This window comes from Odontesthes bonariensis, chromosome 1 (genome assembly GCF_027942865.1).
Source record: "Odontesthes bonariensis isolate fOdoBon6 chromosome 1, fOdoBon6.hap1, whole genome shotgun sequence".
Taxonomy (NCBI): domain Eukaryota; kingdom Metazoa; phylum Chordata; class Actinopteri; order Atheriniformes; family Atherinopsidae; genus Odontesthes; species Odontesthes bonariensis.
Window position 1 is genome coordinate 24,273,097 of NC_134506.1, and position 23,309 is coordinate 24,296,405.

At 42.1% G+C, this 23,309-nt stretch overlaps 1 protein-coding gene across 1 annotated transcript in view; it reads left to right on the top strand.

Annotated features, from left to right (window-relative positions):
• Positions 1–23,282, top strand: part of prtga (protogenin homolog a (Gallus gallus)) — a 28,853-nt gene extending 5,571 nt beyond the window's left edge. Inside the window, exons 3-19 of the mRNA XM_075461412.1 lie at positions 3,978–4,122; positions 4,650–4,783; positions 4,891–5,187; positions 5,279–5,438; positions 5,764–6,011; positions 7,466–7,630; positions 8,791–9,096; positions 9,964–10,152; positions 15,234–15,329; positions 15,443–15,629; positions 16,280–16,407; positions 16,570–16,740; positions 17,853–18,032; positions 18,119–18,242; positions 18,342–18,483; positions 18,675–18,788; positions 19,176–23,282. Of these exons, the coding sequence (XP_075317527.1) occupies positions 3,978–4,122; positions 4,650–4,783; positions 4,891–5,187; positions 5,279–5,438; positions 5,764–6,011; positions 7,466–7,630; positions 8,791–9,096; positions 9,964–10,152; positions 15,234–15,329; positions 15,443–15,629; positions 16,280–16,407; positions 16,570–16,740; positions 17,853–18,032; positions 18,119–18,242; positions 18,342–18,483; positions 18,675–18,788; positions 19,176–19,580 (3,191 nt within the window). The 3' untranslated portion in view covers positions 19,581–23,282. The remainder of the gene's footprint in view (positions 1–3,977; positions 4,123–4,649; positions 4,784–4,890; positions 5,188–5,278; positions 5,439–5,763; positions 6,012–7,465; positions 7,631–8,790; positions 9,097–9,963; positions 10,153–15,233; positions 15,330–15,442; positions 15,630–16,279; positions 16,408–16,569; positions 16,741–17,852; positions 18,033–18,118; positions 18,243–18,341; positions 18,484–18,674; positions 18,789–19,175) is intronic.
• The last annotated feature ends 27 nt before the right edge of the window (positions 23,283–23,309 follow it).

Here is a 23,309-nt window from a genome sequence, read left to right on the forward strand (position 1 = left end):
GTTGGAAGAGGGATGGTTGGGGGGGACATCCACATAACTAAACACACATGCTGCCTTTGTCATCGGCACCAGGTTTAGTCACACATACTATCTGTGACTGCTGATGAAATCACTTTTGGTCTTTAGAAATGTTTTTAAAATGCTGTCTTGTAATATCTCAGTGTCAGTGAGGGTACGTTTTGCAGAAAACCCTCCTCCTTAAAAACCACACTGAAAAAAACACAGATTGTTTAACATGAGATTTGTCTTCTCGTGCAGCACGCTTAAAGTTGAGAATGTTCAAGTTATTCTCACAGTTTAAAAGACCAAAAAAGTCAAAACTGTGATTGCTGAAGACATTTTTATGTCCTTTCATACAATAGTAACTGAACTGAAATAACTGGTGTTATTTGAAGAGTTAAATGCACAAACGGACGTTACAGAGCAACATCGAAGCATAATAGTGTTAAGTCCCCTGTTCTAATAATAGCTCACGTGCAGGTGAAGTATGTACTATCCCGACGTGTTTGGCTTTGGCTAAGAAACTGACCACGGTAGCCATTGGAGAGATAGCTGAACTAATTCCTAGCATTTGTAGGGGAGTCTTTGTTTGGGCATGACCTGTCCGTTGACCTTAAGTGTGTTGAACTGCTGGCATCTGAAAGCCCATCTGCTGCAAGCTAATGTGTGTTAAATGTAGCTTTAATACTCTGGTTCACGCTGGACTTCAGGGTGAACATGACAGAAAAAACCAGGAAGGCATCCTTACTCAACTTACTGTTGTATTTCTTAAGCTTTCAGTCTTTCATCAGTCTTTCATTCATCAGCAGATTTTGCGTGTTAAAAGTGTCCTGATATCACTCCTGAGAGAGGAAGACAACCTTTAAAGTTATCACATTGCAGTCAAATGTTTGCAGCAGCTGGACCGTGTGTAGCTTTTCTTATTTGCTGTATTAGCAGCAACTGGCAGATGTCAAAGGTACAACTGAAAGGGATATCATTACAAAACATAATTCTCAATCCTCACAGCTGGAGAACAATCTAAGTGATTTCTTGGCGGTTTGCTTAGCAGCACTGGTTTGGGGTGGTCAAACAGCGCTCTGCCTGAGCCAGGATTTGTGGAGGTCAGAGGTGAGAGGTGAGATTGCTGAGAAGGGCAGATGGTCGGAGCTGTTTCTTCAAGCGTTTGGGGAGTAGGCTTAGGTATTTATTCTGTGCTGGAGTTAGGGTGGAGGCCAAAATGTTTGGTCAAAGGTTTCAAGTTTATATATTTTAAGGAAAATTACAAATACGTGACTGTAAAAAAAAAAAAAAAATTGCCTTTTTCTTTCGATAAGACAGAAGAGTCGGTGATAGATTGGTGGAATGAGTAAAAGTATTTGGTTAAGTAAATTACACAAGGCTTGATTTATTTGCCGAGGTAATTTAATCCACACATTAGATGCCCCCTAGGCAAACATCATCACTCAAAGCAGCAGGACTGCCATGGCCAGTATGTGACAACCTCTTGCGTTTATAGATTTTCCACCTTGTCTTAGTAGTTTATCAATAATCAATGATCGTCCCGCTGTTTGCCAATCCAAAATCGCTTGCCTGAATAGAAAGGCAAAGTAGGGAGGCAAGGGATCAGTGCAGCACATCTCCCATGCCCCGCAGTCATATTGCTTCAACACATGGCGGGTGTGTGTGGGAAAGGGGCTTTGAATGCCTCTCTTTGCCTCTGTCTTCACATCAAACAGCCACAGAGGAGTTACGGGGGTAACAGCTCAAAACTAATTTGATTAAATGGGACCATCGTGAGGACATCTGAACCAGACCACAGTTTGCCTGTTGTCCGAAAAAGAATGATATCAGTAACTTTGTCTGGAAATGGCAGCGTAGTGAACAGCAGTCATGCATTTAATACTTGGTTCGTACTTCGATTAAGTTCCTCATATCCAGCCCTGCACCAGCACTATGACAATGAAAGAAAAATGGTATCAGTGGCTTTAATAATGATGTTGCGGTGGTTTATGATGTAGACATGACATTAAAGCAGCTGTTTCTTTGCCTGAAGTTGCTTAAAAAAGAGATTTTGAATTCTTTAATCCTCACTTTTCTGGTTGGATTAATATTAGATAAATTTTTGATTAAAAATAATCATTTATTAATCGAAAGTATACATTAATCTTCAGGAATTAACCTGTCAGAGTGTGTTTGGGTCAAAATGAGTTCCGTTCCAGCAAAAATTCCAGAGCGATTTGTTAGCAAGTCGCTGTGAAATGTGTAAAGGTCATAATTCATTGAATGTTTTTTGTTTTGTTTTTTTTTCGTTTGAAAGTCGGAGCTCTCCTGCTGTGTAGCACCACAACACCTGGCAACTCTGCTCACACACAGGCATTCATCATTCCCCTCATACACACCACTGTGTGTTTATTGCAGTGCAGGGATTTCCTGTAGACCTTTTCTCGAAAGCAGAGGTTAACACAGCGTGCGGGTGCCGCATGTTGGGGAAAACACAACAATAACGATGATGGATGTCACTACAAAGTTGGCTTTTTTTGTGTTTCATTTCTTGTCCACGTGAGCGTGCTGTTTGTGCGTTTTCATGCAGTATCTCTAAGGGGTGGTATTAGATCCGAAAGTTTTGGGATGTTTTCATGTGCTGAAAACTTGTGGTATGAGCACGACGCCGTTCTTTCTGCTCTTTTGCTGAGTGCTGTTGGCTCACTTCAGCAGAAGTAGCTCCAGCTGTGTGGACAGAGGTTAAAGAGCACTGCAGCGTGTTTGTGTATCCATACTTAAGAGCTGATAGTTCCAGCAAGGCTGTAGTTGTGCATTCAGTAAACCAGAGTACTGAATTACTTTAGTGTACTGAATTTTAGAAACACGCATTTTGTTACTATTGATTGGTCTTTGTAGGATTGATTAGGCTTACTTTTAACTGTTTATTACAGTTAACTGTTTATTACAGTTAAAAGTAAGCACGCCCTGAATCTCACTGTCACAAACAGCAGTGCAATTGATTTCTTTTCACAAATGACTGACCACAGGCTTCTGCAGCTTTCTGAGAAGAGGGGGATGGTAGAGCCGTGGGTGACCTTTTAGGGACTTTAATGGCTGACAAGGAGAATCTATCAGCAAATATTGCTTTAAAAAAACAACTTAAATCAATGTAAGATTCATTGAAATATACAGCTGTATAAATGGCCTTGTTGTACTTCATGTTGGTTCTCATTTGCTCGCTGGTCAGCTGATGGCTGACAACAGCTCAGTTTCAGGGAAACCCTATCCATGCAGGATCTAGCTGTTCCACTCCAGTCAACACCTTCTTTCTGCACGCGGCATGTCTATGTCTTTCGGTGGTAGGCACCTCTGTTTTATGACATCCACTGGAACTGACTTAGATGGGAGGATGTCATAAATAACTTTCTATGTTTAGAGAGACTCATTGATGTCATTCATAGAAATAAATGAATGAATACACTCATAATTTGGATTTTGTATTTGCAGAAATGTCTTTTCTTTTTTTCATTATGAAATTTACCATCTATATGGGGTAAGTATCAGTAAAGTGAAGTAAATATAATTGTCAGTTATACTTCCTGCTAATTTGAGAGTCTCGTCCCTGTGCTTCCTCTGTGGGCAGTTGTTTTAGTCTTTTTAGGTATTTAATTTAATTTGCTTGCAGTCAGCTAAAGTTCTCTCAAAGCAACAAAGTGAGTGAAACTCAACACTGGTTTTTACAACAAAGAAACACCTCAAGGGAGTTTCCTGTGACTTTATTCAAAGAAGACTACTCACTCAGGGATAAAAAGCAGGAATTATCTCATAGTTGTTGCCTAGAATTCTGATTTGGTCTTTGAGATGTTTATGTCTGTTAAAGTTTTCCCATTCTAAAACACTGCATGATAAAGGAACAATGTTATTATCAGAGATCATCTGGACATTTGTTTTTTTGGCTCTGGTAATGCAGTCTTTAAAAGTCTTTCATTTGTTTCTTATGATGTTTTGTGCAGGTATGTCCTCTTTTGCACTCCAGCCGATGTCCGTAGTGGTGACTGAAGGCTCAGTTGCCAGGTTTTCCTGTAAAATCAGTGCACACCCTCCTCCTATCATCACTTGGGAGTTCAATCGGGTCACGTTACCCCTCTCTTCTGAAAGGTATGCGCTGTTGTTTCCAATTTAACTTTGTGGTACTCATTTAGGCTGCGGCTACACGGAAACGTTTTTCACTGTAAACGATACTTTTTCTTATCGTTTCACTGTCGCGGCCACACGGAGCCGGCGTTCCCACTACCCCAAAACGATAGTTTTTGAAAACGGGTTCCAGAGTGGGAAAGTTTGAAAACGGCCTCGTTTCGTTTCCATTGTTACAGCTAAAACGTTTTTGCGTCAGTCACACGTTGACGCTGGGAGCCAATTTTAACACTTCTCAATTGTCTCACAGCGTGGCGTGACACAGTGGCGTGTGTACTGCCTCGTTTCATCGTTTTCGTCTGGACAGCAGCGCGTTTCCGTGTGGTCGCAAGAATTTTCGAACCCGTTTTCAAAAAAAACCTCGTTTCGTTTTCGTGTAGCCGTAGCCTTATATTCTTCTAGAGAGGAACTTCAAAGATGATCTGTGATCACTCTTAGCCATATCACTCCTTGAAAACATTTTAACGAGCAATCACTTCTCTGGCATTCAGAATCACAGTCTTGCCCAACGGAGTCCTTCAGATCCATGGAGTGAGGCGAGCGGATGCTGGACACTACCGCTGCATTGCCACGAACATTGCCAGCCGTCGCCGAAGCACAGAAACCACCCTCACTGTCACCCCAGGTGTGTGAACTAGCTTTTTATTTGGTCTGTGTCTTTGCTTTTTTTACTCGACTCTTTGCACTACATAACACAACATGCACTAAAGCTTCCCTCCTCTCTCTCTGCAGCTCCCGGCCCCCAACATCCCCAGAGACCGCGCATCATCGCTGGGCCACAGAACATCTCGGTGTCCCTGCACCAGAATGCCATCCTGGAGTGCCTGGCCACAGGCAATCCACGACCCCTCATCTCCTGGAGCCGAGCAGACAGCAAGTCTATTGATGTTTACAACACCAAAGTGTTGGGAAATGGCAACCTAATTATCACAGACATCAAGCCCCAGCATGGAGGAGTCTATATGTGCAGAGCCACAACGCCTGGCACTCGAAACTTTACTGTCGCCTCAGCCAATGTCACTGTGTTAGGTAAAGACAGTATACAGTAGTTTGACTGTGTATGTTTTGCTTTGTACTGCTCATTTGTAATTCCTCATCTTGCTTTGTATTTTTTGCACAGCACCACCTTCCTTTGTGGAATGGCCCGAGAGCTTGACCCGTCCACGTGCTGGCACCGCCCGCTTCGTGTGCCACGCTGAAGGAGTTCCAGCACCTCAAATCACATGGTTCAAGAACGGAGAGAAAGTTCATTCCAATGGTCGGATTAAGATGTACCACAGGTGTGTTTCTCTCAAGTTCATTTTAAGTCTTGTCTGACACGTCAGATGAATTTGTTTTGTGTGCACAAAGATAGCAAACAGAGGCTACATCTCGCCTGACCACGAGATGCTAGATCAATTATTCACTATGTTACCTGTAGTAGAAAGGAAACTGAATAATTTACAGCTGTGCAAATTGGATTTTTGTTGTTTTCCAATTATTTGTTCTTGCTCTTTCTCCAACTGTCACTGCTTGTTAAAGGGATTATTGAATGACAACACCCTGGAGGAAGAGCCTCGGTAAGATGCCGTGTGGGTGTTTACTCTGTATCTATGTGTTTCCCAGCAAACTGGTCATCAACCAGATCATCCTAGAAGACGATGCCATTTATCAGTGCCAGGCAGACAATAAGCTGGGATCGGTCCTCTCCATGGCGAGGCTCATCGTGGTGATGTCAGAGGACCGACCGAGCGCACCCAGAAATATCCGAGCTGATACAGTGTCGAGCACTGCCATCCTTCTAGCTTGGGACAGGCCTCAGTATAACTCTGATAAAGTCATTGCTTACTCTGTGCACTACATGAAGGCTGAAGGTGAGTGACGTGCAGACCCAAAAGTGAGAACATCTTTGTTTTCCGTTTTGTGTCACACAGAACAATCCATAGATATTAAGGAAACTGTTAATCCCCAAAGACATTTAATGTTTGTGACATTTATGCCAGGAAATACCAGAAAATAGACTTTTCAGCTTCCTGCCTAGAACTTTAGGAGCAACTGTGAGTTTCCAGTACTATTCTGTTGGAGGTCAAAAACAGAAGCAGAACAACAGTCTTTTGAACAAACCAGCATAGTCATCAAGACCACAGAACTGTAGAATTTCGAGAGGCAGGGTCCCTTCCTTTACTGCACTGGCTGAAAAAGAAAAAAGCAGTATGAATACAATACTACTCACAAAAAAAAGCACAAGGGTTGTAGTGTGGCAGCATAAAAGCTTTAAGGCCTTTCAGCTTTCCTGGGAACTTCCTCTTGATAATAAAAACAACACAACATTTCAGAAAAAGTGAGCTGCCTGTCCATTCAGGCACTGCACTTAATCACAATGCCACTGATTTCCTCTGGGGAAGAAAAGTATGCAGGATTCAACATGGCAAAAAGAACACCTGCTGGATTTTATCGACCGTAAGGAGGTCAAAAAAAAAAAAATCTGACCAAATACTCTCTCTGTTTTATTGAATAACACACATTTGTCGGGGATTTTCTGCACTTGATGTAGATTTTTTTTTGACACAGTCTCCTTGGTCCCAGTCAGAGAGAATAGCTGCTTATTGACATTGACAGAGTATCAGAGAGCGCACTCTTCACCTGAGGTTGATGACAGAGAGGCTTTCCACTAAACTGAGGCTCTGCTGAAAGGAGTAACTAATTAGCCTGTGTGATGGAGTGTCCAAAAAGTGTGTATTCTGTGAGGCAGCGAGCGGGTGTGAATTGGAAAGAAAGGCAAGCATTGTGTCTTTACAAAGAGGCTTACTGAGGCATTCAGACTATTTACAATGCCTTTTGTTTACTCTGGAGTACCTTGTTTACCAAGTCACAAATCAGACCAGGTAGATAGTTTTTTTTTTTTTACTCTGGGCAAAAATGTTGTGAGAAACTTTGTTGGGAAGAATGGGAAGCAAGAGTTGAGCGTAGCTCCAAGAAATGTTGTAACTGCATGACTCCGAGTGAAAAAACTTTGGGAATACACAACTCTGTATTTAACCTGTTGAAAAGCAGAAAAATGTAATGTGATATTGATTTACTGTGTCTATGCAGGTAATTATACCCTAATTATTTAAAGTTATTCAGTTATTAAAACAAAAACACCCCTCAAAACAATTACAAGATTTTATTCCGTCACAGCTTCGTAAACATTAACCACAGATATCCTGCTATATCCTGCTTTTTATTTTCTTATTTACCGAATGGTTTTGTCTCTGTCATCATTATTAATGATACTTTAAACCAAATCCGCTTGACAGCTAATTTTATGATCTTGTCAATTGTCCAGGATTAAACAATGAGGAATATCAAGTTGTCATCGGAAACGACACAACTCGTTACATTATAGATGATCTGGAGCCGGCTCGGAACTACACCTTCTACGTGGTGGCCTACATGCCGATGGGAGCCAGCCGTATGTCGGACCACGTCTTCCAACACACGCTTGAAGATGGTGAGTTCTACACCCAGGGAACGTTGGAAATGAAAAGCTAAATGAGTAAACTGTACTTTACAGACTTCTGTGCACACAGTGGAAATTTGTGGTAACCTTGAATAAGAGCTCAAAATTCTGCAGACAAATAATCATTCGCGCTCTGGTGTCAGAGATTTTCATATTGTAAATGAATTGATAACAGGGTGTGTGACTGTATCGAGTACCGTTGCTTTTATTCTTTCAACAAAGAAACTGTGTCCTTCTTTGTTTTTTTCCTTATGCTTTTATTATCAGCAATAGGTTCGGCGATAAGCAAAAGATATTTTGCAAATGCGTTTATGTCGCAGTTCATTTTATGGAAAACTGATATACGTTTTTAAAAATCTCCATGTTTAGCTTAGCCAAACATCCATCCATCCATTTTCTATACTCGCTGAATCTGTCGGTCGGGTTGCGGGGGGGCTGGAGCCTTTCCCAGCAGTCAATGGGCGAGAGGCAGGGTACACCCTGGACAGACCGCTAGTCCATCACAGGGCCACATAGAGACAAACGAGACAAACAACCATACATGCTCACACTCACTCCTAAGGACAATTTTAGAGACACCTATTAACTTAACATGCATGTTTTTGGACAGTGGGAGGAAGCCGGAGTACCCGGAGAGAACCCACGCATACTCGGGGAGAACATGCAAACTCCACACAGAAAGGCCCCATCTGGGAGTTGAGCTTAGCCAAACAATTAAAAACTAAATATTTGTGGCAATTCATGAATACGAGACATCAAAAATGACAGAAAAATCTGATTTTTTTTTTTTTTTTTTTAAATGAATGCTCTTAAAATTTTCTCACTATGGCTTATTACAAGCTGGGCATTTTTTGTCAATCCATCGTTACTGATGGATTAGTTATCAGTGATATGTTTGTTTAGAGTGCAGACAAAAAACTGTCAATGTTTGTTCTTTTCTCATCATAACAAGCAGCAATAATCTTTCACTTCTCGGTGCTTCTAGAATGCACAGTTTCTCCACTCTGTGGTGGACAAACCTGGAAATATAATTACTATTTGTAGTTTTAAGTTTTACTTTTGGGTTGGGGACGTGTTTTGTTTAGTAATCAGGTGACACAATCACTTAAGTTGTGCTTCGCCTTACTTTCCGGTCCTATTTGTTCCCACAGTTCCCCTCCGGGCCCCGGAGCTCAGCCTCACCAGTCGCAGCCCCACAGACATCCAGGTGTCTTGGCAGCCTCTTTCAAAGAAGCTGAGTCGTGGGCGAGTTTCCGGCTACCGCTTGTCCTATCGCACCAGTGCAGAGAGTGCAGTATCACAGTTAGAGCTACCTGGAGAAATGACCCAGCATCTCCTGGAAAACCTGCAGCCTGACACCATCTACCTTCTGCGCATTGTCGCTGCCACCAGCATTGGGTGGGGTGAGCAGTCTGCCTGGACGTCTCACCGAACTCCAAAGGCATCCAGTGCTCAAGGTACAACATTTTAAAGAGCTCTCCTCCAAATTTCTGAAACAACCGCCTGAAAGGGATGTAAAAATTGTGTGATTTTTCAAAGTTAAAACGTGCTGTCCTGCTTAAAGAATATTGTTGTTGACAAACCGGAACTTGACCCAAACAGCTCAGTTATCACTGCACTGCTGAGCTCAGATTAAACCAGGAGACAGAGCAAGAGATAGAGAAGAGCTTGCACTAATAATGCTGTTAAGTCAATGCGTTTCTTACACGCTGACCTTTGCCCTGCACTGTCAGTAGCATTGGAAGGGCTTCAGTCATGGGTCCTAAAGGAAGCAGCTCAGGCCTCCGGGTGGGAAAGAGTATATGGCTGTTTGGAGGTACATCTGAAGCATTGAGGCGGGGGAGGGGAGGATTTGTTTTTCCTGCCCATTAGTCTCCAGTTTAGACTCAGGCAAGAGTCTTTCATTGGCAACTTCTTTTTGCTAATATGAAGTTGTGTGATACGGCTCCCTACACTGTTAATGTGGTTATCTCTGGTTTGTATTGAGTGTGAAACAGCTGGTGAGCTATCATACGGTAGTTAACATTATTCAAAGGAAACCTGCTCAGGAGGCTCATCTGCCCAACACATTAACTCTGGAAACAGATTGTCACAGCTTCCTGACAGTCATCTGTTATATGGTATCCATGGAAAAACACTGTCTCTGAAATCTTGTCGAATCTTGTCAAGAACAGAGATCTTTTTGAGTTGCGAGGCAGCACTTTGACTACACGCACCACCTTTATCCAGAGTGTGTTTCTTTTCCATTGTATTTTTGTCTCAGTGAAGCATTTTGTAATATCAACATTGATTCTGAATGTTCTCTTGACTCTGTCTCCGGTCAGTTCCTCTGGCACCTGAGTTGCACCTGGAGCCCTTGAACTGCACCACTATTTCGGCACGGTGGGTGTTAACACCCAGAAAGTCAGCCAATATGCAGGGCTACAAACTTTTCTACCACGAGGAGAGCCAGCCTGAGAGCGCCCTGGTTCAGCTGCATGCCTCTGCGAACACACACATCATCGAAGGCCTGGGTGAGTTTTTCTTCAGGTTAGCTTGCGCCCGAGCGGCACCTTGTATGTAGTTTACTATTCAGCATTTTCTTACGGTCTTCTTGTGAACACCACTGCGTGACAGATGTTTCAAAAATACTTTTCATAACTTGGCATTGCTGTAATGTCTTTGTTTTTATCAATATTGCGTAATGATAATGTGTTTAATGAAGAACACAGACACTAAACTTAGTTATCTAGCATCTGAATTAGCATAATTAAGGATCTTAGTCAGTGATAACGGGCGGTCATCAAGGAGCTTAAGTACTCTTCACTCATTAGAGTCAATAAAAACAGACAACCTAGATGCTCAACATATTCTACAAGTGACTACAATACAGTCACACGCGTCCGTACAGTTATTCAAACTCACAAGGTGTTCAGGAAAAAAGCCTGTGGAGGACAAATTTGGTTTAAAGCATTCACAGCATCTGTTGACAGGCAAGCATGTGAGTGATTAATAGGCTTAAGTCTTGTCATGTGTTGGGCAGAGGTTCACTGGGCGTAGAGGAGAACAGCGCCACATCCCACTTCCATGACCTCCTAACCTCTGAGCAGGATTTTTGTGTGTGGCTTTTTAGCTGCTGCCGAATGGTGTTTGGAGCACATCACATCTTTTCTGGCCTTCAGGTCAGATTCATTTTAGCTGTTTTGTTTGAAAAAGGAGAGGGGGCTCAGGCCAGTGCAGTGGACATCTGACCATCTGTGGCCAGAGGGGGTCAACCAGGTGGTCAGCAGCTGACTTGTAAATCAGGAAGCTCTGTGCTTGAATGAGATCTGAAAGAAAGGCAGAGAGACAGGGAGGCTCTATAAATTAATTAGATGTTAACTCTAACCGCTGCAGGCTTTTAATTAGTTAGACATTTACTTCAGCGGATTGCAGGGCTGCAGTACAGCTGCTGTTAGAGATATACCAAGGTATATCTATTGATATCTATTGATATCTATTGATATACCATAGGTATATCAATAGATGGTTATAAGAAAGTTGTCACAATTGAACAATTTTGTCATTTAACCTCTATTTATTTTTATTTTTATGATGTGTCTTTATTTTTGGACTTCTGAATCACGATCAAGATGCAGTGAGTCGGCAAAACTGGCTAAAGTTAAAAAAAAAAGGGTTTTAGCTGAATAAAAAGAATCTACTTTGTAAAAGGAGCTTTGAAGGGCTGTGTTTTAGAGAGGGAAGCTGTTCTGTCAAGGCTGATTTATCTTGTGTTTTATGACTGCTTTGAGCAGTGTTGCTGGAGGAGCACAAACATCAAAGACTCTCATTGTGTGGCTTTGAGAGCCACAAAAATAGTTTATTAGCCAAGACCTAAAGGAAACGCATCTCCCGGCTAACTGACAAGTTACTGAGTTGCTGACCAAACAATGGGCAGGTTTTTTGAACTCTCTAAAATACTGCTCTGAGCTGCTGCTCTGTAAGTATCTTAACCCCCCGTGTGGCTACACATCCTGCAGCAGTGAAAACACTGATATGAGGAAGGTTTATGCACAAGGAGATTTTAACATGTTTTAAAAACACAGTGATTTTAAAAAGGCTTAAAAGTGATCAGAAAAAAACTGAAGAGAAATAAGAAGATTTAAAGGCAGTGTAGATAAAGATCCTAGGTAATGATAACAGCTGTTACGGTAAAGCAAATGGAAGTCATTGACTTGGTGAACACCCTCTGTGACGGTTATAAAGTCATTCACACTGTAACTACAGTTTGTCAACATTAGCCAACCCAGGTCACTGGTTGCATCGTCTTAAGCAGAAGCTGCAGAAGTTAAGAACATTTATTGTAATAAATGGGGAAGAATATGTTGTTTTCTCTGTTAGATTTGACAAATTCTTGAGATGGAGCACAAATCTTTGGTCGTAATCTGTGTTGTATATGAAATCTGCATATTTTAAGATGTCTCAGGAGAATCGGCTGTGTTTTAATTATAAACAACCACATTGATTGTCTCGGCAGCCTGTAATTAACTGCAGATTATCATCAAGTAATGGCAGCAGGCACAATTTATACAAATGAGATCAAAACCTTAAAAAGAGAGGAGACAAATCTTTGGTTTATTCATATTACCCAGTAACAGTGGTGATGTATTACAAGCTGACAGGAAAAAAATCTTTTTGAATCTTTGAAGCTCTAAGAGTTGATCTTTCTCAGCAGGTGATCACTACAAACTAAATCTACTTGCACTGTAAATGGCATCTCCTATAATCCATTTGATGTTGAAAACAGCAACATTGATTCCTGAACCATCAGCTGTAGCAATACTGGATGCCGCTGACTCAGCTCTGTGTACGACTGCTGAAGAGCACGCTCTGAAGTGGCCCCCCTGTTAAATTATCACTTATGACAATGCAGATGATTAAAAGCGCACCATGAGAGACAGGAATGTGTTCGAGAGGCTCCAGTTGGGTGTAAATGGTGCTGTGATGTGACCTCTCCTCACGTGTGTATACTCTGCTTGGCCCATGAGAGGAACATGGAGTCATCGCTGAGGCTTAAATACCTTTCATACCTGTTGGCACCAGACAGCGCAGCATGCACAACTGTAGATTTATCTCTCTGCTGCAGGCCATGTTGCATCCTGTCCACTCCTTCTGTTAAAGATGCTGTGAAGTGTATTTGGTGTGAAAACTAGGCCAAACAGCCATCACTTAAAAGGTTGTTTAATGCTTAAGCTGCATGCGTGTCAGTATGCGTCTTCGTGTTGATTTGTGTGGGTAAGGGCAATAGAGGGGGGTTGGTGGAGGGGATGATAGATGCTGGTGTGAGGGTTCATGCAGGAGTTGACATTTATGGCCCCTGTTCAGGGCTGGTTTGACGCTGCCTGGGGGGCCTTTCGGAGCAGAACAAAACTTCAGGGGCCAACGGGAACTGCATTTCAGTCATTTAAAAAAATTAAAAGAAGAAGGAGGGAGATAGTGGGGCACAAATGGCTCAATTATGCTGTTTAATACAAACAGAAAGATACCACGCTGTATGTCTTCACTCGTTTTTAAAGCAGAGCTCTACTTCTGGCTGTGAAAACTAATTGACAACTAAAATTACCATTGGCTGTTAATCAAAACTTTAAGTGTTTGTACACAGGATATTTGAAACGTGCTGTACGCATTTTTCAGTCTATTGTTGAATCTAAACAGAACTTAAAAAATCTAAATATGGTGTTAGTAAGAAAAGTTTTTGGACCTTTAATGTCAGGATCTTAAAAGAACATAAACTATTTATTTCTTTGTTGCAGAATCTGGTTAAGAATTAACTAATTAAAAGTTTATGGATAGTACAGTAACACCCTGGTTGTTTCTAATCTTGTTATTTGTTGAAACTTTAGGATGTAACAGTATATATTGGTCGCATCACAATGCTTTTGTTGCTTTTGAAAGTCCTGCTCCTCTGTGGCTGAAAAGAAACCTGTTGGCTGAGTCGTCTCTTATCTGGACACTGTTACACCTCAAACAGCATTTTATTCTGACTCTTGGTGCTTCCCTGTTTTTGCTCTCACTTCCTCTGCTTGACCCTCCCCCTTCAGAGCTGGATGTGTAACCCCTCCTTTTGCAGGATTTAGCTTGCCCAGATTCCATGTCAAAGGTCGTGGCCCAGATGTCACAGCTTCCCCCCTCTCAGAGCTCCTCTCTCGCATAATTATGGTAGACCCATTGTATTGTGGGGCTGGGAAGAGGTGTCCTCTAAATGCCGGCTCATCTTTAGAGGTGGACACTAAGACTTAACAAACTCCAAACTCCATGGATAACAAGAAGGGCACTGAAGAGAAAAAAAGCCTAGAACTTCTGTTTTTATCTGCCTGTTTTAGGAACAAATGGAGAAAGATGCTGTTTCAAACCATCTTCTTGCTTGGTTTTGACATGTTAAACATTTACATACTCCCCTCAAAGGCCAGTAACTCACATCCAACATCACCGAAGAGCAGCCTTTTACTTTTTCTTGCTCTTAATTGTCTTTGCAATTAGCTATTGAGAGGTGTCCATCTCATATTCCACACCCACCACCCTGAATTCTTTCAGTTTTATCTCAGCCAGACCTGCTGGCCCTGGTGTGGTTCCAGTGAAACTCCTCGGGGCTGCTGGGGGGTGCGAGTAGCTGAGCTCCACCTCCTTGAAACTTTACAAACCTCCATGGAAACAAATTCATCTCCTGTGGTGTCCCTCTACTGTGATGCCCCTACAGCAGAAAGGGTGTTTTACTGTTGCACACACATAACTTTAGTAATAGTACCAGGATCAAGATTAACTTGTGTTGGTGTGTATGATGTGCGCATTCATATTGGGGTTGTATATTTACTTCCTGTGTAATGTCTGTTATTACCACGTCTAGCGTACGTGCCACAGAAAAAAGAATTCAAAAGGGTGGCACTCACATTTAAAACTTTCTAAAACATACGAACAGGACAAAGTACATTAATATTGTCGTATCAGGCAAACTGACTTCCTGTTGAAAACGTCTCTCCAGACTGCAACCAAACATTTGAAAACATTAACTTTAATTAAGGGTTGACTCATATGACCCACAATATCCATATGGTACGCAACATTTAAATTAGAGCCTGATCATAATTCTTTTAAGGGTAAAAGGGACATTTGGTCAGATGGCTATTGTTCAGGAGGCTGTTGACCGTCTGCAGTGTCCCTCCCAGGGGATTTTGTCTCTGTGTTTGACCCCTGGACTCAGAACCTGAGAAGAAATGGCCACTGACCGCTGACCAGTAGGCCGGTGAAAGAGCTTTCTTATTTGCCATCAAAAGAGTCGGGGTGACAGGGTGATGGATAGTGGAGCTCCTCTGTTCTGCTGCCCTGGGTGCTGTTGAAGCTGACCAAAGGACTCGCAGCACCGAGCATCTGTCACACTGCCTCACCTCCCGTTCCCACCACACCAGAAACCTCACTGACCCCACACACACCCACACACTTCAGCTCGCCTTCAAAAAGCAGCCCTGCCTCCTATTGGCTGTAGGAGTCTGACATCGTGTCATGTTGAGTTATTACGTTGATGGAAAATAATGCTGAGCAAAATTCTAGACTGAATATGTTTGTTTTTTTCTTCATTAAGATCCTAGAAAGAAGTACCACGTCAAGCTTCTGGCTTATAATGTTGTTGGAGATGGATACCAAGCAGACCAGACTGTCAGCACCCCCGGATGTGTGTGTAAGTGATGCAATATACTGCGAAGTGTTCTGTGTGTTTCAGGAATCACAGTGCGTTAAATTCCTTATAAGGTAAAGTTTGAATGATAACTCTCAATGTACTTTACCTCTCAGCTGTTCGAGATCGCCTGGTGCCCCCTCCGCCTCCTCCACACAATGTGCACGCCAGGACCAACAGCTCCTCCGCTGTGTTTCTGCACTGGGCCAGACCAGCCTTCACCTCCAGCCAGGTGGTCAACTACACTGTCCGCTGCAACCCTGTAGGCCTGCAGAACGCCTCGCTGGTGCTCTACCTGCAGACGTAAGAATTTCTTCATAACTCAGGCTGTCATTTAAAGCTTCTGCAATGCTTTTATCCGTCCAGCGTCACTCACACATATTATAGCCTTTTAAACTTGTTCTGGGTTTTATGCTTGCAAGTCATTGTGTGATAACATATCCAGAAGACACAGCAGTCTCTGGTCATCTGATGAACTCATATTGATTAGTGTAGCTTTAATCAATTTCTGTTAACTTCTGTTTATTACTCTTCTATCTGGACAGTATTTCGTGAAAGGTCGAACTATATTTACCAACTCACTTACTGTGTAATGGCTTTATTCAATCCATAGTTTAGCCCTTCTCTTTACATTACACCATGTAATTTACAATGATACAAAGTTTTCATCAGTTTTTCAGTGTAAGTTAAAACTGAATCACTGAACAGCATGAACACTCTCCTCAGCTGTAGCTCTCTGGCTCTGCATCACCCTCTGCTGGACATTTATAAAACAGCAGTTCACCTCAGGTAAACTGAATCATATGAAGAGTGACCACATCTCACATTTTATAAGAGACATTAGAGTTATTTAACTTATATCAGTGTTTTGGCTTGATTCATTGAGCATTGCATTTAATCAGTTTGGAAACTCCTGTTTTTTTTTAAGTGCCTGTCACATCTTTATTCTGCAGGAGTCAACAGAGCTTCATGGTGCGAGATCTGGAGCCAAACACGAAGTATGAGTTCGCCATTCGCCTTCATATTGACCAGCTGTCCAGCCCCTGGAGCCCTGTAGTCTATCAGAGCACCTTCCCTGATGGTGAGCATGACATTTATATTATATCTTCAGTTATTGTTGGCATGAGCATGCACTTCCAGTTTTGATAACTATTCCATGTTGAAAGTTGCTTGCTGGCTTTCTGTTCCATTGTTTGTGGTTGAGTTTTTTTCAACATTGTCACTTTCATCCATCACCTCACAGCTCCCACACAACCTCCGTCCAACATCAAAGTGGCTCTGATTGAGGAAGACACAGCACTGGTTTCATGGAAGCTCCCAGATGAATCCAGCGTAGCTGTGACCCACTACACAATCCTGTATGCCTCCAGGAGCGACTGGCTCGCTGGGAAATGGCAAGTGCTGCAAAAAGAAGGTAAGGAGGAGAGTTAAAGTACATTCAGATCTTCATATCAGAATGTATAAAACGTACGATATCCAGAAATGTAAAGCAGAATAACAGACTTTAAAAAAAAAAAAAAAAAAGATATGATGCCTGGTGCATGAGGCAGCAGAGAGGTGTTTTTAAGAACAGATGACCCAAAGAAAGACATATAGCTCCCCCTCTGCCAGTGGCAAAGAGGTCAAAAGTGAAGCCATTCATAAATCTCCCCGTCCCACCCAGCCCCCTCTTACCTCAGGCTGAGCATCCACCCCCCCTGCAGTCTCTGCTGGACGCTGGTAGGGTGGAGACTGGGTCGTTGAGAGAATGTGAATAGCTCTGACCCCCAGTGCTTCCCCTCAGATGTCCCTTCTCATGAGGATAGTTTTTATTGTTCATCTTTCAGTGCATCACAAAGTCCTGTTCTGCACTAGTCCGCTTCAGGGTTTAAAACAATTCATTTAGGGAAATTTGCCTATTTATGATTATTTTTTGGCATTTGTTTTATTATTTTTAATGTCCACTCCTTGCTATGTTGCTTTTGTAGGACTGCACATCTCTCTGTTTGCATTGAAGAAAATACCCCAAATCCTTCACTCTATAGGGGCTGATGCAGACAGATACCTTCATGCAAGCATTAACAAGCTCTTGGTGATTGATATTATGGTTCCTTTGGACAGAGTTAGGCCCGCTGTTTTCCATGTTTCCAGTTTTGATGCAAGACTAAGCAAAGGAGCTGCCTGCTCCAGCTACATGTTTAATTTAAAGAAAGATTGTTCTCTAAAAATATACAGATAATTCTAACAAGGGGACTTTTTGACTTATTTGATTTGTACATATTTAATTACATAATATGTTTGTAGATCCCTGACATGTTGACAGCATTTTGAAACCATTAACCATATCTTAGTCTCCCCCACTTGTTTGATATTTGACCAAAATATTGAATAAAAGTTCACACATCGTTAATATATTCTGACAATAATAGTCAGTTGGTCTTAAGTTTGTTGCACGAGGGCGGGCTGCAGTCGGGTTGTTAAACCCTCAGCAGATAAGGTTAAAAAGACAAAATCCTTTTATTCACTAAGAGTTAAATCTCGCCACAGGGAGTATTACCATGGCGCTGCTGGAGAACCTGAAGCCGGGTCAGGTGTACTTGGTGAAAGTTTCTGCATCCAACAACATGGGCGATGGGCCATTTTCTCCCACAGTGGAGCTGACGGTCAGAGCAGATCTCTCCACTGGTAATGATATCCGGCTGTCTCGTGGCCCCACACACTCCACAGGTCAGTGGCAGAAACGTCACGTTAACAGAGACACATGGCTTATGATGGGCAGGTCTGTCTGACAGTGTAGCTGCGATCCTTCACAGGCTTTTCTGACAGCTTCTACCACCTGGACCAAAAGTCAGTGACCGGTATAGGTGTGGGGGTCTGCATCGCTCTCATCTGTATCATCATCTGCGCTTTCATCATCGTCTGCAGAGGCAAAAAGAGGTACTTAGTGTCTCTAAGTGCAGTGATAACAGTGATTACTGTCCTCCATTATTCTCATGTCCTTGACTGTCCTGTTTGGTGTTTTTTTTCCCCCTGCAGTAAACTTTCAGCTGTTAAAACTTACCGAGAGCAGCCGAGCACATCTGCTGCAGATGCAGGACATCTGGGAATTGAGGGACAAGCAGAGAATGCAGAAGTAACCATGCCGATGGTTAGCCGAAGCCATTTCATCGATGCCAAGGTAAAGCAAACTTATCAAAATCCTGGGAAAACTTTGGAATAATAGCTCTGTTATCTGTAGTTTCAACTAAATGAGCAAACCCTGATGAGACCCACTTATAATATGTGAATAGCAAGACAATTGTATCTATTTCAATCATCCTCACTACAGTAAAACGTTTCAGTCATTAATAAATGTTTTTTTTCTCATAGGGGGGAACAAATCTCATCATTAATTCTCTTGGCCCTGTGCAGCTCTGCTCTCAGAAGAAAAAGAAATGGTCTCTGTTCAGCAGTGACGTGACAAAAGACGGCAAAGAAGCTCAAGTAAGTTTGAGAATGATGAGCTCTGCTCATTAGTTCATAATTAGCAGTTTGTGGGTTGGAAGGGAAATTAATATGGACGGTTTTGAAATGACAAAGGACTATAATGCACTGAACCTCAGGCACAATGCATGCCATATGCCATGGCTCTAACTTTAACCAGAGCTTTCTGTAAACTCAGCCTAAACACAGCTTAGTGGTCTGTTTTTTGGTGTCTTTTGGAGGTTTGAATGCTTAGTAATTTGTCCTAAAGTAATTTAAGAAGCTTCATGTTTTTTTTTTTTTAATGAGCTAATGTGAAGGTGGAATATTATCTCCTTGTACCGGTTAGCTCAGGACACAAAGTTCAAAAATGAGCCGTGAGACTCACAAACTTTCTCTGTGCTGTAGAATAAGAGCTATGGCGTCGTCTCCTACCAGGCAGGCACCACAGTGTTGACCTTCGAGGAAGAACTTTCCATTTCTCCAAACCAGCCCACCACCCTGCAGTCTCTGCTAGGGCGCCCCGGCGACATGGAGGGATCGTCCAACAGCGAGGGCAGTCACGAAACCGGTGACTCGGGTCGCTATTCTCACGATGAGACAGAGATGACAAACTTATCCTCTGGTCCCAACAGTCGCCCATCGTCTCTGAGAGCAGAGGACAGTGGAGACTTGGACTGCGGCGATCCTGCTGGAGAACTGAACAAGCTGTCGGCAAAGAGTCTGACCGACCTTACGGGGAAAGAGTGCGTCGATGGTGGCTGCAGTCGTCAGGAAGCTCAGAGCAGGTCTCAGTCTGCACTTAGTGTGTAGGCACGTCTGTGAGTGTGTGTGTGTGTGTGTGTGGAGGCAGTGTTACTGGCAAATCATTTTTATTGTGCTAAAGGAGAAAAACAGTTTAGCAGGACTCATGCAGTATATGGCGTCGAATAAAACGGGTAAGAAGACTGATCTGACTCCGAGTGCAGCAAGTTAGCTTAGCACAAAGACAATCCAAAGGTTACATAATCCACTTTCCTGCTCCACTAAAGCTCACTAACATGTCATATTTCATGTGCAAAAAGCCGTTTGTTTGATCACAGGGTTTATAAAGTGACTTCCTGGGGAACATGTGACTTTTTGTATGAAATAAAAAAAAAAAGACATAACATGTTAGATAGTGAACTTTAGAGGTGATGGGTAGATTAAGTTACCTTTTGTGCTGAGCTGTTTACTCTCCAAGCTTCATGTTAGACTGACACACGAGACTGATGGAAATCCTCTCAGGTATCAGTCCACCTTAAGGACATTTTGAACTAAAATTCATCCCCATAAAAAACCTGCTTCAGTTCTTTTCACTGCAGGCCTGAATGTCAGTGTGACAGTTTTGTATGCGTGAGAGAGCGGTTTAAAGAAGCAGAGACATTTTTGGTTTTGTTGTTATCTTTTGCTCAGCCACATTTTGAACAGAGAGCCAACAGAGGCGGGACAGTAAGCAACGAGAGTGTCGTTTGATTTCTTTCACTTCTTTCTTTTTCTTTTTTTTATTTCAATGAATGTCTTTTTTTTCCTTTCTTTTCATTTTGTTGTGTATATTTTTGAAAAAAAAAAAAAATCTCACCCACCATGAATGTTTAGAGAAGATTGTCAAAAATGTCCCAAAAAATGTGACATTTCTGGCTTTATTTATGAGAGTTTTATCACTGGAGCGGAGGGGACGTGTGAGTCCTCTCTGCTGATTATCTACCTCTGTTTGCCTCAGGGTGAACTTTCCACTGTATATTTAATAACTACTTATACTTATGTTACGTGATGGGCTGCTTCAGCTACATTACACGTTATACTTCCTGATGACCCTTTTTTTCTGATCGTGATCCCGTTTGTGTTGTTTTTTCTCTTGTGTTGTCGTTTGGTGGATGGTAAGGGCGCTGCAGCTTCCTCCTCTCGCTCCACCTGTGGTGTGGAATGAAGGATGTAAACACACACAAACACTTTGTTATTTATCTCCTCAGGTGTTGCTGAGGTACTGAGCCAGTATTAATAATATTTTTGTTCATTTAGTCCATTATTGAGTAATGATATGAAAGAAAATAATGAATGTCAGCTTGTGTTTTGTCTTGTCAGTGTGCGGCTGCCCTTGCTATTCCTGTTTTTATACTACCTCGTTTAAGAGTTGCTTTTATTGTCTTATTGTTTTCCTAAACTCAGGGAACAAGGTTTAGTACATTTGAAAAGTCATGTAGTGTTGCATGGTGAACTGACAGGGTATCTTCTCAGTACTAAACTGTTGTCGTGTGTAACTGCCCGATAGACATGAATGAATCTTATGAATGTATCTCTGACATTTTGTGCCCGCAGCTCAAGTTAGTGCTGCTTTCCCCACAGAAGGAAATTCCCTTTTGATGTCTGTTTTTTTTCCAACAAACTCCCGTGTTTGTTGACCTCTTTATTTCATTTGATTTAAGATTCACACCAGAAGTGCTTGCAGAGGCATGTCGGAATAGAAAAGCTTTATAATTGGCCTTAAATGTCGACAGCGTCCCTCAGATGGGGAAACCAAAGCCTAACCCGTCTGAGGGAGCGACTCCATGTGAGGATGCGACACATGAAGAATGATTGTAATGGAAGTGTTTAATCAGAGATTCAAGTGAAGAATGAACACCGTAAAATGTTTTACCTCTAAAATATCTATTTTTCCTAGAAGAATGTACTTCAGAGGAGTACGCTTTGTAGTTACTTTGTAGTAAAGCTTTTTTTTTTTTTCTTCGTTGCTGTAGTTGAGATAAAAAATTAGCACTTGTCTGCCACGTAGTTTTGTATCACAGGCCAATGTGCAGCGGTGACCGTGAAGAAGCTATTACCCAAAGAGTCGTTTGCTGATTGAGTTTGTTTTAGCCTCTCAACTAATCTCTGGCAGAAGGTTGCTGAGGAGTGAAAGTTAATCGACACGCATCAGACCAAAAAAAAAAACTGCGGCCTTGGAGATCAGTTGAGGCGCTGCTCCTCGAACGAAGCCTTGCACATTAGTGGCCTTGACTCACGAGAAAAAGTGCCGAGGGCTCGTGGGTTCAAACTCTGAGAAAGTGCCAGCAGGCTCCCGAAGGAGTGACCGTTAATAATCAATGTTATGCACACTGACCAAATTATCCTGTCGCAGAGTTCCTCGTAAAAATGTTGCGAGCAGATGTCTGTACATTGTAGGTGAATATTATAAGAGATAAACACAGTCTATTATATTGATTAGTGATCTGTGTTGCAGCAGTGCAGTTGTGTGTGTGTGTGGATGTGCGCCCGCTGACTTTTCTCTTGGCGAATGAGTGGAAAATAATTTACAGAATGGTTTAAAAGATTGTATTTGAGAGAATATGACCCAAATGTTTAAGTGTGCGATGATGTTATTCAGATTTAATGTCTATATTTTCACGGGTGAAAAGTTATTGCAGATTTGAATTATTTTATAGTGAAATGTCAGCGAGTGCACAAATCTCTGCACGCTTCTGTGCTTGTTAATCAGAGGACTCTGCGGAGGATTCAATCATGGGAAACGAGAAGTGACACAATCAGTTTAACTTTCTTTTAAAAGGCAAACAGTACGAACCAAAGATTTTTTTTTTCCCTCTTTTTAATGTCACCGTTGCATGTTGGCACGAGATCCGTTTAAAGGCATCCTCTCTTTGTGTGAAATGTAACTTTCTGTGTTTTCATGCTCATTTTACCACGACGATGAGCAGCAGGATGGAAGCAATCATCAATTCCCACAAAAATCAAGTTGTGCTCTTGTTGAATCAGTTGTCTTTCAAGATAAAATGTTTTTTATGTGGTGGGTTTGTGTTATTCATCGCAGACAAACGTATCTTTTGTAACTTCAGTGTCTTCATATATCCTGTATTAGTGAAGCTTTAAAGGCCCAGTCCTGGAACCTGAAAACATCTCGTTTATCACACGGACTCGTGACACTTCCGAAGGTGTTGTGCAGTGAAGATGCCGACTTCCTGCCTAACCAAATAAGGACGTTGTTCTGAGAACTAACTCGTGGAGTCATTCCAGCTTCTGAGCTGGGTCTTTATAGTTCGCGCAGGTGCACAAGTGCTACCTCAGGTCTTTGTTTTATGTTATATTCTTGTGGTCGGTGCAGAGGAGACAGACTGGGGTTGTGAACGTCTGTAACACTGAGGTCAAGCAAGGGACCCCGGATGCTGCTCTGCCTCCTTTCATCTCAATAATTGTGTTGGAATTATGTTCCTGTCCGAGGATGTGAATTTAAAGGGATAAAACTCAGAGAGTCCGGTCTGCAGAGGAACCGACCGGCTCTTTGTTCTCCCTTCTGAGCGGTGGAGCGCTTGCGGGTCATTTACAGTCACACTCAGGGGGACCCGCAGCTGCTCGCCCTCGGTTTTTAAATTGAATGTACCTTTTTGTAATTATTATGTTATCTAATATTTTCTGTCATTGTTTTGTTATATTTTTGTCATGAAATTAAATGTTTTGGGTTTTTTTTAAGTTTTTTTTTTTTAAATGTTTAGTTAGGAGATTTTAGACGCTGCTTAATGACGAAAAAGTTTG